A 13104-nucleotide genomic window follows, 5' to 3' on the forward strand; every position below is an offset into this window, starting at 1 on the left:
AAACGGCCAGCATACGCTGCCACGCACTGGCTGGCGCGAGCTTCCCCGCTCCATGGTGTCAGGCAGGCCAGCGCTTGGCAACAGCGAGGTACTAGCTCTACCAAGGACAATAAGTTCCTATGTGAACGGTCGGTGGATTGCCACGTAGGTATGGACCGTGGTCGTCGTCTGGCGAGCTCGATACCTTAGAGTCGCGCAGCAATGGCTCAAATTCACGGACGACAAGAGCAATCCGATCAGCCACAATCGCTTCTTGCAGTCAACGACACCAAGGCGCTGCCCGACCACCGCAACCACGGCGCGAGTTTGGTCTTGCTGCCGGTGCATCTGGTACGTTTTCAAAAATGCAATCTCCAAGTGTACACTCAAATTGGAGATGCGTAGACTAGGTCAATCGTGGTGACCAAGCAAGCGCCTTGGCCGCCGTGCAGATCCACTGCGTCAAGCCCTGGGTCGTCGCACCCTCGCGACGTTGAACCAACTCAAAGAACCGCATGTAGCAGGTACAAGCAACATGTTGGGTATCGTCTCCTAAATCTTGCGACCTCGAAACCTAGAGCTTGACGTCCGATTCGTAAAGGCCGCACCGAGTCGGAGCAAGTAGCAGCAAGCAAAAGCTGCTGAGCAACAAGTAGGCTGTGGAAAAGCGGGCCAAATCACATGCCAACGCGCACTCGTTCTTCTTTCATCTACACATCTACCACGGGTCCAAGCTGGTAGGACGAAGCCTCTCGGTATAGAGTTCATTTCCCCTCATTCTCAGCTTCGTGTGCTTGAGCGACCCTAGTAGCTTGCCAAACTTGCTGCTCGCTATTGGCATTAACTGACCAATGAAACGCGTTACCCACGTAAGCTGTCCAATGAAGAGACGCCCTTCTTGCAATCGTTTCTATTTTAACCAATCACAACGTGCATCAAACAGCCTGATAGATCGACCGGATACGAAGCGGTGTCTATCCGGACAATCTTGGCCCCAGGATCCAAAACACAAAACGAGCCGTTGCGAGCATGTCGGTCCAGGTCGCCGAGGAAGGCAACAAGCGCAAGGGTGGCATGACGGCCGAGGAGACGGAGCAATGCATCTTCGGTACGGCCATGACAAGGCTCATGAAGCCTCATGCTCAAGCGATGTAGACATCCTCAGCTGGTTCCAGCGCAAGAAGGCCAACCTGCCCAAGGCAACGATCGCACCCGAAGGTACATGGCCATACATCGCCAAGCGTGACCAATATGACTAGAGGTCGAGTCGCTGCAAAAGGCCCTGGGCGTGCCCGTCCCGCGGGTAGCTACATCGTCTTCAAGAGCGAACGCGACCTCATGCTCGCATTAGGCGCTCGGGTACTTGCTCGAGAAGCAGAACGGAGGCGTCTGGTTCAACGAGTACAAGGTAGCCTTCATTTCCTCGCTTCTTTCATGTATCTTATGGAGTCGCTAGTCGTTGAGCTGCGACGTACGTCCTTGCCGCCATCGACGACGCATGGATCATCTTGGTTAGGACATGATCTCGACGGGCGAGACCGCGTCGCGCTGGGAGAGCTGGGCGCGGGGCTTCATTCCGCTCGCGGCCGACCCCGATGGCAACCTCCTCGTCATCGACACCAAGCATGCGAACGCGGTGCACGAGTGCTCCGAGGACGGGCTCGGGCGGGAGCTCGCGGCCTCGTTCTCTGCGTACGTCGAGACATACCGCAACGATCTTCTCTCGGGCAACTTTGACTTCGTCGAGGACCTCGGTCTCGTCGAGCGCGCGAGTCGCAAGTAGATCCCTCCCATCTCGTCTCTTTCCATTCCAGAAAAACACACCAATATCAAGCGAGATGGTCCCTCCCGTCGTGTATACTGGTATATAAGTTAGAAAACAGCCAAGTACCTCCTAGACACTCGAGGTCGCAATGCCCATGCGCTTCATCTTGCGGTCCTTCTTGGCGGCCAACATGCGTTCGTGGCGCCTTCGGAGACAGTATCCAAAGGCCGAGATGAAGAGCACGGAGACCAAGACCGTGCCAACGAGGCCCATGATCGAGATGTCGCCGGCGTCCCCCGCCGCATGCTGCTCGGCAATCATGAACGAGAGCTTGACTCCGGACGGGTACACGCGTCGCGCAAACGTCCCTTGGGTCCGCAGCACGCTCGTCCGGTCCTGGATCTGCGCATGGAGGTCGGCGACCACGTCGTTGAGCGACTTGCCGCTGGCTTGGTTGGGTGGCAGCAAGAGAAAGGTCACGCGGATGCTGCCGTGGACGATCGCTTCAATGTCGAGCCGGGACGGCGCTACTTGGAGGGCCGAGGCGACTTCCGTCACAAAGGCTGTCGCGAACGCGTGCTCGGCCTTGCTCGAGAAGAGAATATCGTCGTAAAACATTTCAATCTCGTAGATGACCTCAATGAGCTTGGAGCCGCACTCGAAGCCATTGCAAATGTATGTGAGCGTTGGCTGGAGGAGGCCGTCGCACTTGATGTCCGAGACGGCCGCCATCGAAGCGATCGACGTGCACGTCGCCGAGCGCTGGCGAATGCCGCCGCCGCAACCCGTCGAGCATTTGGACCACGGCCCGACGTCCCAAAAGTACTGGATCGCATCGTCGCGCCGCGAGCAGTCGTGGCCGACAAAGCCGGGCTTGCAGAAACACTCGGCCGACGACGTGCTGTCGTTGATCTGCGGCGCGTAGATGGGAAAGCACGCGCCGTGGCCCGCGCACGTCTGGCTCGTGCAGAGATCGGGCGGGTGCAGCGGCGAGACGGGCTCCGACTTGGCCGACCACGTCGAGACGCCGTTGGTATTGCGCGCGCGGACCTTGAACGCATACGAGATGCCATTTTGGAGGTTGGGCACGATCGCGGTCGTGGGGACGGCGCCGTTCTGCGTCGCGCCGACATGCACCGTGCTCTCGAGGGGTGTGTTGGAGCTCACGAGCAAAAGCAGGATCTCGTACTCGAGGATCGGGTCCGAGCCGTCGTCTTCCGGTGCGTCCCATGTCACTTGCGCCTGCGCGTCCGAGGCCAGCGCCTTGATGTTGGTCGGGTTGCCTGGTACGCCGTGGGTCGTGTCATTGACGGGAAACGTTCCCGTCGGCGTCGACGTCGGGACTTGGATCGTGCTCGACGCGTTGATGGCAGTCGCGTTGACGTCGTCGACGGCTGCTGGCACGCCACGCCGGTCGCCGGGTGCACTCATGTTGCTCGCGTGCTGGAAGAGCATGCTCGTGGTAATCTCGCGCTCGGGCGGCGACGCGGCTTCCACCGAGTCGAGGGCCATGACGCTGAGCGAGAGCGAGAGCAGCAGCAGGAGCGCTATCCGCAGGCGCCGAGGCTGCGACGACGTCATGGGCTGCTTGTACGGTGGCACGGATTGGGTTGTGGCATCAGGCATGGCTTCGGCGAGGCCCGCTGCTACAATAAAAAAAGCGTAGCTACCTTTCTTTTTGTAGGTAATAAAATGCGAACATCATTCGGCCCTCAAGATTGGTCCGTTATGTTCCTAATTAGGATGTGAAAATTGGACGTTTCGCGCCGCAATCCGGTCGTGTCGCACGAGTAGCCACGACGACCACGATCGCGCCGAGGTCCCTGCGCCGAGGTCCGAATCATGCCAAGTCGACGCAGCTCCATGCATATTGAAGCACAAATGCAAGGAAGATGAGCGAACACGCCATGTGCGCTCCCTATACCAATAGCTGCTGGCTGCGCAGTCCATACCACAAGTGCACCGAGACGCGTCGTGTGCAACTGTGGGACTGACCTGCTGCCGGATGCTGGGATCCCATGATGCATCGGGGGAGCTTCCTTGGCATCCATCCTGGTCATTTCGGCTGCATGGACGCAATGTCTCCACTGCATGGAGACAATGCTGTTTTATCTACGACTATTGTAGTACGCGACTTGATTTCTAAACCAACGCAAGCGAGCGACGGCCGCCCAGTAAGAATGGCCATCTCCCAACGCCGGCGAAACCTATGTGCACAGTTCCAAGCGTACATAGGTAGGCACCCTGTCGCGCTGGCGTGTTCCATGGGAGCCATTGAGACGCGCTACGTACTGACAAGCCGACGGCTTGGCCTTCGCGTTCGACAAGAGTTCCTCTGGCACGCTGTGCCGCCACAGATCCGTACGAGTCCCCGTATCCGGATGTCGTCTTCCCGCCATGATGCTGAGTCGATCTTGGAGCCCAAGATGACGATGACAATGTCCTGCAACTGATCTCGCACGATTTCTCCCGAAATGGTCTTCAGCGTCAAGGCCATTGTAGTCAGCTTGCAATCAAGCCCCGTGGTAAGTGATACGATGGGTCGAGGCCCGGCGCCGGTCGCCCTCGGAGACGCAGGTGCTGCATCGAGTACATCGAAGCGCACGTCCTCCTTGCACCTAGTTGAGTCCAAATTCTTCTGCGATTGCGATCCCATTCTAGCCATGCCATCCCATGGGATCGACGTTGCGATGGCACTCGTTGATGTTGTCGGCCGACACTCTTGGAATAGAGTGTCGTCATGGACGACGCAAGCCGTCCACCCGACATTGCAGAAGATATTACATCCAATTTGTCCTTGTTAGATTTGGTACCACTTCTTTTTAGCCTCGCGCTCGTTGAAGGCGCGCATCGTCTGGTAAAACTCATCGGCGTGGCGCTTGAGCTGCTCCGTCTTCTCGCCCAAGTCCGAGAGCTTCTCGCCGCGCAAGTGGAGGTTCTACAGAGATAAACAACTATTGTCCGCGGTCATTGGCCGATCCAATCACGTACTTGCGTCGCTTCGTTCAGCGCCCCCATCGTCGCCTTCATGTTGCCCTTGACCTCTTTCGTGGCACCCGTCGCTCGCGGCGCCTGGGACCGGTCGCCCATGAGCCGCTCGCGCTCCGATTGGTCCTTGGGCGGCACCGCAAACACCTAACAGCAGAGGATGGTTCGCAAACTTTCACACCACCCATGTGTCGTGCCTTGTTCAAGTCGACGTCGGTCGAGCTCGACGAAAACACTTTGAAAATACTGCTGCTGTTGCGACGCTCGAGGGGTGGTTCGGCCGAAGTTGATTGCTGCGCAGGCTTGTCGCTCGTCACGCGGACCTTGGTCGTGGCCTAGGAACGCCACCAGGCGTTAGGAACCGTGGTGGACAGTATCGCGGTCATCTATTTTACCCATTGCAGCATCGACAGCTCCGACGCGAGCTCGCTCTGGAGCACCGAGAAGCGCGCAACATCACCCGACGACGTGCACAGCAGAATCTCTGCGCTCGACGCTGCAACGCCGACATGGACATAGTCGAACGCGTAGCCAGTCTGCACCATCGACGGCAGCGACGCACTCCAAATGACCCGCAGACTCGGCGCCGCAATCATGTACATGTAGCCGCAGTCGTCCAGCGCCAGAATCCCGTGGTCGAGCCTACACGTGCAGAATCAGCATCCTCCCTCCTCGTGCACAAGACACGACCGTCCGTCGATCGGAAGGCTCACAATCGCCAGAGACGCAATGGTCGAGCGCAGCTCCACCGACGCCTCGACATCGACCGCGAGCGTTGGTGTCGACGACGGGGACGTCGCAGCGTTCGGTGCAGTCTCGGGTGCGACGGCCTTGAAGATGGCGAGCGACCGGCCTGTGGCGCAGAGCAGATACGGCGTCTCGGCCTTTCTGGGTGACGCAAACGTCAGGAGCTTTGACTCGGTGCTGAGCGACGCTAAGAGCTGCACGACATCGTCTTTGCGGAGCTGGGAGACGTCGGTGCCGTTGATGGCGACAAGCGAGCTCATAGCTGTCACGCCGTGTTGCCGCAAACGAGCTGCATTGGGTGCGTCGTTCACAAACGCCTACGACGCCTCAGCTCACGTCCACACGCAACGATGGTACCTTGATGAGGACGCGGTCTTGCACTTCGTCGTCCAGAAAGAGTCCGAGCGGCCCGGGGGCCAACGCCACGCGCACGCCTTGGTGGCTCTCGGTTGGCCGGCGCGTTGGCGGCGCCGCGTAGCTCTGTAGGATCTCGGCCACCTTGTGCGCTGTCTCGGTCTTTTTGCGCTCATCGTGCGTCTCGTTGTCGGCTCGGCCTAGAGGCCACGTCATCAAAAACCACGGTATCGCCAAGGTCTCGCGTACTCTCCAAAGCGACGGGATGCACGGGCGCGCCGTTTTCGTGGATCAAGAGCAGGTGGGCGATCGCATCGAGCGGGCCATCGCTCACGCGGCAGCGCGTGAGGAGGTCGGCGGACACGAGGTCGTAGAGCTCGACGCAGCTGTTGCCGCGGCCCACAAACAAGAGACGCTCGTGAAGAAGGAGTGCGTTGACACTCACGGCCTCCTCGGTTGAAATGTCGAAGACCGCAAGCTTGTACTCTTGCGAATTCAAGTGCACAATGGAGACGACGCCAAACGAATCCGAGGTCGCGAGATATCCCTGGGACGCCGAGACGACCATGTGATCGATCGCACTCGAGTGCACGTGCAGCGTGAACGCGAGCTGGAAGCCTTCCTGGAACGAGAACACCGCCACCTCGCCCGACTCCATGCCCACGAGCAGCAGTCGCGACGGGGGCAAAAGTGCACCGAGGTCACTTGCTTGGACGTGAGCTCGAGTGACATAAGATCCAGCGTATGCAAGAGCGTCAACGTGCCGGCGCCAAGGCCGTCGTGACGTGGCAGCAGCTCCCAGAAACGCACGGCAGAGGTCGATGCGTCAACATGGGCCGTGACGACCAGCGACGCGCGGTGCAAATCCGTCGCTTGCAGCTGCACACAGGCGTCGTGCGGCAGCTGCGGCGTCACGTGCTCGATCGACCCACCCCGAAGCGGCGATGACCACCCGTTGAGGCTACTTGGCCCGGCTTTGGCCTCGCACGTCGAAAAGAGATCGTCCCGCAGAGAGCCGTTGGCACCGCCGAGATCGACGATCTGCCACGCCGCGACGGCCGGTGTCTGGACCGACGACGACGGGAGCGGGAAGGGCGCAACGTTCATCTCGATCCAGACAAGCTCCTCTTTCGGTGTGAGCGGCTGGACGACGCTGCATGGCACGGGCAGCAGCTCAATACGAGGCAGCACGCCACCCATGGGGTCGCCGACGAGCGCAATGCAAGTGAACGGCGTGCATGACGCAGACGGTGTCATATGGCTCGTCATGACGACGTCCATGACGCGCGATGACGTGGGCAAGGACGTGATGCGCCACGGAAACGACGCATGCTTGGTTATCGCCGAGAGCGTGTCCTTGGCCGAGATGTCGCGTGGCGCCGCGTAGAGCTGTACGGACGGCGACGACGGAGTCCACGCCAACATGAGGAGGCCTGGCGAGTTGGCGTCGGTCGCTGCCCACGCCAGCCGCGTCAACGGAGCCGACGTCGCCGTAGGGAAAAACGCGCTCTGCTGCTTGTCGGTGCGAAAGACGCCAAACGCGCCGTCGTGAAAACCGGCGGCGAACCGCTTGCCGCTAGCGTGCCACGCGAGGCTCTGGACGCTGCCATGGGCCGGCGGCACGGTCGCCTTGTGCAACACCTTCTTCTTGGCGAGATCCCAGAGAAAGATGCTCGCCTCATGCGCGCCTTCGTACGCCAGAAGCAGCTGGTTGGCGTCGCTCGGGTTGCTTGCCATCGCCGAGACTGCAACGTCGTCGCCGCTAAGCCCGAGCTGCGCGGCCTGGATCGCGTACGTAGTGAATGCGCAGGTATCTTCCTGCACGACCTACAGCGTTGCGCTTGAGGTCGTGCTAAGGATGGGCAAGAGAGAGAGAGAAGACGGTACCTGAATCGATGCGTCGTCAAGCGCAAGGAAGAAGAACGGCGCCGACTTGTGGCTTTTGATCGTCTCGACCGCCGTGATCCGACACATTGTCCAGCTAGTTGCGTTGGCATGAAAATGGTGTGGATGTTGAGGCGTGTACCTTGGCGGCAAGGATGCGACGATCGGCGATGCGCCAGATTGCAGCTGCTCGAGCGAGACGACTTGGACGCCACTGTCGGACGAGACAAGTACAATGCGCCCGTTCGCTGTGGGTTGCAGGAAGCTCGTGGACGCGCCGGCCGTCGCCGTCGCCTCGTTCGCGACGCACGAGACAAACATCTCGAGGCCGTCTTCTCCGTAAAGCTTGATCTGCTGGTACCCAGCAGCGACAACGAGCAGCTCGTGGGCCGCGACGTAGCACACGAGCGACGGCTGCGCGGGCAAGCCATGGTGGCCGGCGAGCGAGACGGTAAACATGTCGGGCGCAAGGCGCGAGTGGTCTTCGAGGACCTCGTCGACCTTGCCTTGGACGAGGTTGAGCACGCCCTGCAGCGACGACCGCTTCGACTTGCGCGGGGACCCGCTTCCTGGCTGATTCCCCATGCTCGCCTGGCACCTTGGATCCGAAAATGAAGCATTCCGAGGTGCAATAAATAAACAAATATAATGAAACAACATGGGCAAGGTGTTGGCGAATTAAAATCATGTTATACAAATAGACAGATATATATTGCACATCCGATAAAAAGAATGCGAAATCTTTGTTTAAAATATTGCTATTTTTATACGGCCCAGTTAAATTCTCCCGACGCACTTTGACCTGCATGTGTTGGTCGCGGGCCAAGGCGCAGGAGCCTCAAGATCGCACCTTGAAGAGGCTGCATTTCTTCATGCGCCGACGCTACAATGTGTATAGAGCTTGAAGCACGCGTCTATTGAAATGTATTGGCAAAGCTGTGAGCCAGCTCGCGCGGAATCGCGGGCCTAACGGTCGTCCTAACTAACCTCCAAGCGACGCAACAGGGATCCAAGCGCGACTATATTCTCAAGCAGTAGCGCGAGAGCCTGAACCGACAAGTCGGCGTTGTCAACCGAGCGCTTGGAGCACTCCTAGGTCGAGCGTTCTCGCCAGTTTCGATATAATGCAGCCGCCTCAATGTATGAGCGTGGCAAAACTGAGCGGCTCGAGAACGCTACGACTGCCACGTCATGCACACCGCTTCTTGTCGGAGCGCAACATCACCGTGAATATAACCGTAATTACGGTATGTATCGTAAAAGTACAGAGTTGCCAAAACTGGCCTGGACAATCCATAAGGAGCATCGACAGTTCGCATTCAAAAGACGTGCTTCATATACGTATACCACACCTGCGCACATTGCCGTGATGTAGCACCAATGCAGATGAACGAGGTGAGCCAAGCCTTGATACCTCTGTACAAGGCAGTCTACCGGTAGCCAGTGCGATGGAGAAACATCGTCAATGCTTCTACCATTTTCACACCCTTTCCCATGTAAAACCATGTCAGCAAATTGCTCATTTACGAAAATCTCGGGTCGAGCGCCGTAGTCCGAGTCCAAGGACAATTGTCGTGGCCGTCCTTGGACCAGGTCGCAGGGAGATGCCGCAAGGTTACTGCGGCTGATTCGGCTGCTCGCCTCGGCCCGAGGTGCCTACTTATCGTTTGTGACTAGGTGTAGAGTGATACAGGTGAAGGCAAGAGCCCTACCGGTACCTTGAGGGAGGATCTGGGCTAGGTCTAGTTTGCTGCAAGCTGTCAGTTCTCATTTTCTTCTCGTCGACGCGCACCGGCCGACAACAGGACGCTGGCGACGGAATAAAACTAGTTTTTTCACCAAGAAGAAGAAACCAAGAAGAAGAAACTTGGTGAAAAAACGAGTTTTATTCCGTCGCCAGCGTCCTATTGGAGGCGGGTGCGCGTCGACGAGAAGAAATTGAGAGCTGAGGATTCACGCAGCTAACAGCAAACTAGACCTAGCCCTAGTGGAAACCTTGAGGGAGGATCTGGGACGCGGGCGCATGGGGGATCATGGGGCTCGGTTCTTCTCGAGGCTAAAACCAGACTCGGGGATGCTACTTGATTATCCCAGAGTCCCACTGGTCACGACCGGAACAGGACGCCGGCGACGGAATACCATGCCTTGGTTTCGCCACGTCAACCGTGTCGATCCGCAAATTTAAACACAATATAAATGGGGTAAATACGGCCATTTGACCTCAAAAGCAGCCGGCTGGTGATTGGTGTAACCGCTGTCGGGATCGACCACTCGGTTGAAGACATGGCACAAGCTCTCGGCGAGTCGATCTCGCTCAGTCTCGTCGAGTCTTTTGGGCTCAATGGTCATCGTTCGACGACAGCTCCAAAAGCAAATGCAGAAGTATGCTTGGTCATTTCATGCGATGTACTCAGAGCCATCAAGCAGGGACCGGCAACGTTCACAGCCTATCGGTTCATTCCCAACGTCGCCTTGTTCAGCGGCCGCGTCTGTCATCTCTCGACACTGCAGTCGCGTTCATCTTGAGCATTTTTAGAGTGACGGGAAGCTCCTCAAGTGGTCCCACGCGCCCAAGGGATGCCTTCTTCTGCACGTACGACCGACATATATACATTGACTGCACCATGAGAGACGGGTATAGGGCGACGTCTTTGGCGACCATGCAGGCGCGGTCATGGTGCTCGAGTATCTCGCGCTCTCTGACACGACCGGGATTCTCTTTAGCGGGTCGGCCGACCGAACCATCAAGGCACACCGTTTTTTGGATTCAAAATGCTCATAGATGATTAGCTTTGGGATGCAACATCAACTGCATCCCTCGAAAATGGATGTGTCCAGACGTTGAATGGCCACGGCGGCACCATTACGCTGCTGCGAATGGCTGGAAGCACGCTCCTGAGCGGCAGCCTCGACCGCACGATCAAGGTCTGGACTCGCGATAAGGACCGCGTGCTCTTGCGTCACCCGTGGTTCATGTGCGTGCAAACGCTCTCGACCGGCGGCAGGTCGACTCCATTGATTTCCTCTCGTTCTCACTGCGCTAAACTCGTTTCTCTTGCTCGTGTAGCTGGCCCACGGCCGTGTGCTTGAAGCTCGGCGATGTCACCTCCATGTTCCTCGGAGACTCGTCCGGTGGATTGTCTGTCTATACCGCGTCGGTGCGTCTTCTCGTGGTGTTTGAGCGTCCCATGTCGTTGTAGAGTCGGTATTTGGACCGCCAGGCCGAGGGCGCGAAAGGGCAGCTACAGCTTAAACGGCTCTACTCGCATTTACATTCGCTCGGTATCACAACCGTGCTCGTCATCTCCGAGCAGGTATACTACATGACAATATTGTACATCATCCATCTACGATGGTATAGAATCTACTGGTGACCTTGGGTTTTGACGACAAGGCGCAGCTCTGTGACGCGACGTCGGGTGTCGTCGCGGTTACGATCGACAATGCACCGCACCACTGTCGGTTCCGAAGCTGCGACTGGGACACGGTGCACCGCGAGCTCTTTTTTGTCGACGACGCTGGCGTCTTGAGCATTTGGAGCCTCGACAGCGAGACATGCATCAAGCGCGATGTGCTCAGCGTCAAAGCGACTAATATCTCGGTGTTTACCGGGTATGGCACGTTGACAACTTTTCATCTTTCCCTAGACATAAATCAATTGTAGCTCGAGCGGCGGCTACCTCATGGTGCAAGGCGCGTCATCCGCGGCCAAGTTTCGAATCGTGCGTGACGCCACGTACATCGAGTGCCGAGCGCACACGGACGCCGTCATTGCGGTCGTTGCAATCGTCCCAGACGATATGTCCTATGCTCACACATCGGGGGCGACAGTTTTTTCTGCGTCGCTCGATAATTCGCTTCGCTGCTGGGATCCGTACGACCTGCACGTCTTGTACGGGTATGTCGTCTCTGGTATAGGGGTAGGGGTACATGTAGGGTTAGGTTCCAGGAAAAAGCTTCCGAGCTCAGCGCCATGGCGTACTCGCCCATGCACCACCGGCTCCTCACTGGCAGCGACGACGGCACGCTCAAGCAATGGAACGTCGACAACGGCCATTACTCGGCGGTCTCGCAACACAAAAATACGATTAGCTGCATCACCGGTGCGTCGTCGCGATACAATTTTCACATCTGAAAAACCACCACATCTGGTACTAGTGGCAGCGGTCGATGGCATCGAGTATGTGTTTACGGGCGACTACAATGGGGTGTTTTGGATCTGGGAAATGATGCCGGGACACGCGCCGCCGCTTCCACACTGCGGAATTCAGACCAAGGAGCGATCGACGCCGTGCGAGCTCTACTGCATGGCTTTCAACCACGGTATGTACTTGCCCGCCGCGCACGCCGAGTACCTTGCGATTGGCGACAGCCACGGCGACATTATGGTACGCAAAGGCGATAAGTTATACTAGATGACAATGTGTCCACACTAGCTCTATGGATTCGACAACCAGGGGCTCCTGATCACGCTGAGCAACCACCACGATGCGGTGACGTGCCTCGCTTTTGACGGCAGCTTTCTCTTCTCGGGCTCGGAAGATGCGAGCATCAAGATTTGGAACGTACTGGATCCTCATGCTGCGTACGAAGTCGGATACCTTCACGCGCACGCGTCACCGGTTCGGGACTTGGTCGTTTTGCCGCAAACCGGCTACGTCGTCTCGTGCGCGCACGACGGCAAGGTGCGCGTCTGGAACTACCAGGTCTGCGGCCTCAACGGCGAGTACGCGACGCTTGTCCACGAGTTTCGGTGCGTTCTATCCATTGTGTTGAGATCTGGTGTCAAGTCTGGTGGTAGAAAACCAGAACGTCTTCACTGTTTGGTCTACTGGCCACAACGACACGCACTCGTCTGTGGCACAAGTGACGCGAATGTGCTTGTCTTTGACGTCCCTTCTCACGTGCGTCTTGACGAATATTGGAGGAATTGCTCGTGAAATATGCATCTCTTTCGTAGCTCACCACCGCCGATTCTTCGACAGACAATGTAATTCCAACTTGATATCTCGAAACAATGACGGCCATTGGAGCGTACAATTCACTACAGTACATCGCTCTGTCGCTTGTGGTTGCGCGAACGGGCGTTCCTACGCCGGTGCAGCACCTCCACAGCTGGCGATGACATATTATACAATGCTCGCGATTCGGTGCATCTATAGCTATGATCGGTACTAGTAGTACCGATCATCCCACCTACGTACAATTGCCAGATGCGATAACGACATGAGGAGTATAGTCACGTGTATAAGAATATCTAAGATTTGCGTCGGCGCGACTGCCGCGGCGTGGGCTTGCGCGCCTTGCGGTCGCGCGAGAGCTGAACGATGCGCCGCCAGAGGTGACTGAGTCGGCGCAGCGCCGGCGAGTAGGCGAGTGCGCCGTAG

The 13104-nt window shown here is 57.7% G+C and overlaps 5 protein-coding genes across 5 annotated transcripts in view; 2 read left to right on the plus strand and 3 right to left on the minus strand.

Annotated features, from left to right (window-relative positions):
• Positions 1-1008: 1008 nt before the first annotated feature.
• Positions 1009-1762, plus strand: SPRG_19109 (hypothetical protein; the record flags this gene model as incomplete). The annotated part of the gene is made up of 6 exons (XM_012339912.1): positions 1009-1087; positions 1135-1197; positions 1239-1282; positions 1331-1387; positions 1436-1450; positions 1496-1762. The coding sequence occupies 6 exons, from the start codon at positions 1009-1011 to the stop codon at positions 1760-1762; spliced, it is 525 nt and encodes a 174-aa protein (XP_012195302.1).
• A 111-nt stretch (positions 1763-1873) lies between these two features.
• Positions 1874-3370, minus strand: SPRG_19110 (hypothetical protein; the record flags this gene model as incomplete). Its single annotated transcript, XM_012339913.1, has 1 exon — positions 1874-3370. One exon carries the CDS (start codon positions 3368-3370, stop codon positions 1874-1876), a length of 1497 nt encoding a protein of 498 aa, XP_012195303.1.
• A 1174-nt stretch (positions 3371-4544) lies between these two features.
• Positions 4545-8302, minus strand: SPRG_19111 (hypothetical protein; the record flags this gene model as incomplete). Its single annotated transcript, XM_012339914.1, has 10 exons — positions 4545-4682; positions 4736-4879; positions 4930-5067; positions 5128-5374; positions 5423-5796; positions 5837-6033; positions 6083-6485; positions 6530-7660; positions 7721-7814; positions 7860-8302. 10 exons carry the CDS (start codon positions 8300-8302, stop codon positions 4545-4547), a joined length of 3309 nt encoding a protein of 1102 aa, XP_012195304.1.
• A 1789-nt stretch (positions 8303-10091) lies between these two features.
• On the plus strand, positions 10092-12711 carry SPRG_19112 (hypothetical protein; the record flags this gene model as incomplete). The annotated part of the gene is made up of 13 exons (XM_012339915.1): positions 10092-10099; positions 10132-10204; positions 10254-10310; positions 10359-10444; positions 10606-10722; positions 10785-10875; positions 10918-11031; positions 11079-11338; positions 11382-11615; positions 11660-11820; positions 11876-12105; positions 12154-12470; positions 12678-12711. 13 exons carry the CDS (start codon positions 10092-10094, stop codon positions 12709-12711), a joined length of 1782 nt encoding a protein of 593 aa, XP_012195305.1.
• A 263-nt stretch (positions 12712-12974) lies between these two features.
• The window catches only part of SPRG_19113 (hypothetical protein), a gene marked incomplete at both ends in the record, with an annotated part of 916 nt that continues 786 nt past the window's right edge, over positions 12975-13104 (minus strand). Inside the window, one exon of the mRNA XM_012339916.1 lies at positions 12975-13037. Coding sequence (XP_012195306.1) covers positions 12975-13037 — 63 coding nt within the window. The remainder of the gene's footprint in view (positions 13038-13104) is intronic.

Source organism: Saprolegnia parasitica, assembly GCF_000151545.1.
Source record: "Saprolegnia parasitica CBS 223.65 unplaced genomic scaffold supercont2.3, whole genome shotgun sequence".
Taxonomy (NCBI): domain Eukaryota; phylum Oomycota; class Saprolegniomycetes; order Saprolegniales; family Saprolegniaceae; genus Saprolegnia; species Saprolegnia parasitica.